The following is a 2500-nucleotide window of genomic DNA, read 5'->3' as shown; positions in this document are numbered from 1 at the left end:
ACCTGACCCCCTGCCCTAAGACCTGACCCCCTGCTCTAAGACCTGACCCCCTGCCCCGAGACCTGACCCCCTGCCCTAAGACCTGACCCCCTGCCCCAAGACCTGACCCCCTGCCCCAAGACCTGACCCCCTGCCCCAAGACCTGACCCCCTGCTCTAAGACCTGACCCCCTGCCCCAAGACCTGACCCCCTGCCCCGAGACCTGACCCCCTGCCCCAAGACCTGACCCCCTGCCCCGAGACCTGACCCCCTGCCCTAAGACCTGACCCCCTGCTCTAAGACCTGACCCCCTGCCCTGAGACCTGACCCCCTGCTGGACAACATGAAGACATACTGATATGTGTGTTCCTGTGTCTTCCTGTGTGTTCCTGTGTGTGTATGGGTGTGTGTGTGTGTGTGTTCCCGCGTATGTGTGTGTTCCTGTGTATGTGTGTTTGTGTGTGTGTTCCCGTGTATATGTGTGTGTTCCTGTGTGTGTGTGTGTGCGTTCCCGTGTGGTATGTGTGTGTGTGTTCCCGTGTCTGTATGTGTGTGTGTGTGTGTGTCTGTGTGTTCCCGTGCCTGTATATGTGTGTGTGTGTGTTCACAGGAGAGGCAACATTAACAGACGCTCTAACGGCTGCAGGGAAAACATACGAGGAGATCGCACAGATAGTGACTGAACAGGTAACACACACACACATACACACACACACACACACACACAAGCACGCACACACACACCAGAACCAGAACAGATAGTGGCTGAACAGGTAACACACACACACACACACACACACACCAGAAACAGGTTTATTGCCACGTATGTTTTCCCCATACAAGGAACTTTCTTTGGTCTGATGGTGCATAATAATACACCGGCCAGGACAAGACAGGCCAGTGCAAAATACACATGTGATACTGTACAAAATACACATGTGATACTGTACAAAATACACATGTGATACTGTACAATGCAATGAGCTAATCTCACCCTGGAGGTGGAGCTGTCCTCCTGACTATCAGCATGGCGATTCATTTGGTCGGAGGTACGAAGCCGCAGAGTGACGAAGATAATCACCACTATACTGATAGTCAGTATAACATCTCTCTCTCAAGTGTGATATCGCTTTCATACAACAGCAATGCATAGCCGTTTATTACAGTATAATATATATATATATATATATATATATATATATATATATATATATATATATATATATTTAATATGGGTTTATAGTGTATAATTTCGCTAAAGTGCGTTGCTTTCAGCCTCCATAATCCAATAGCTCTCCCTTGTTTATTACTGCTATAGGCAACTTAAAGCTTGCTGGACTGGTCAACAGGCCAAACAGAGCATCCTAGCTAGCGGCTAATATAAAACCTCCAAACTGGTGATGCTAGAAGACCTCTGGTGCTCTGGTGGCTCGTAGCTCGGGAGGTAGAGCAGCTGGCTGAGGGTCGTAAGGTCCCCAGTTCGATCCCCGCTCCCGGCACTGTGCCCAAGTGTCCTTGACCAAAACCGCTCACATGCAGCACGGTGGTGCAGGACCTAGTACTGTCAACTCAGAGCAACAAGGTCTCTGCGCCTTTCTTTCTGTGAGGAGTTTGCATGTTCTCCCCGTGTTCACAAGGGTTTCCTCCAAAAGAACCCAATAAGAAAAACATGCAGAAGAACAAATGCTCTTCAGTCCGGTCCCTGACCTGGACCTGGACTGAGCACTTGGACTTGGTCCCCAGACGCTATGAATGATGGCTGCTCACTGCTCCTGACTCCCCTGGAGGAGGACGGCCCACTGCTCCTGACTCCCCTGGAGGAGGACGGCCCACTGCTCCTGGCTCCCCTGGAGGAGGACGGCCCACTGCTCCTGACTCCCCTGGAGGAGGACGGCCCACTGCTCCTGACTCCCCTGGAGGAGGACGGCCCACTGCTCCTGGCTCCCCTGGAGGAGGACGGCCCACTGCTCCTGACTCCCCTGGAGGAGGACGGCCCACTGCTCCTGGCTCCCCTGGAGGAGGACGGCCCACTGCTCCTGACTCCCCTGGAGGAGGACAGCTTGGATGGGAGAAATGCACGGGACAATTTCCACCGGCGACACCTGAAGAAAAGCAAAGTTCAGGTTTTGTGGACATGTTTTCTTAGTAAGCTAGTTACATTACGTAGCAAGAGATATTCCCCCCCCAAATCATTTCATTCAAAAAGCTTTTGGAAACATTGTAGCAAAGAGCGTCCTAGAATACCAACACAAAACGTTGGCAATGCGATACAGTGTCAGTGAGGTCCTGGGCCGTGTTGATGAGGAGGTTTTGGTCCGTGAGGTTTTGTTCCTGGTGGACCGCAGTCTCCTGCCGGAGGGGAGTGGGTCAAAGAGTTTGTGTCCAGGATGGGAGGGGTCGGCCACGGTTCAGGGCCCTGGAGGCAGGCACTTCCTGGAGGGATGGCACGTTGCATCCTGGTCCTGACCGCTGTCGTGCTGCTTCCTGTCCTTGGGCCCTTTCCTCTGCTGACGGAAGCCCT

General features: G+C 52.6%; 1 protein-coding gene across 1 annotated transcript in view; it reads left to right on the top strand.

Moving 5' to 3' along the window:
- Positions 1-2500, top strand: part of snx9a (sorting nexin 9a) — a 16419-nt gene that overhangs the window by 10568 nt on the left and 3351 nt on the right. Inside the window, exon 14 of the mRNA XM_084446691.1 lies at positions 590-666. Coding sequence (XP_084302817.1) covers positions 590-666 — 77 coding nt within the window. The remainder of the gene's footprint in view (positions 1-589; positions 667-2500) is intronic.

This window comes from Borostomias antarcticus (genome assembly GCF_949987555.1).
Source record: "Borostomias antarcticus genome assembly, chromosome: 12".
NCBI lineage: Eukaryota > Metazoa > Chordata > Actinopteri > Stomiiformes > Stomiidae > Borostomias > Borostomias antarcticus.
The sequence above is the reverse complement of the archived record's forward strand: the minus strand, read 5'-3'. Positions and strand labels throughout refer to the sequence as shown.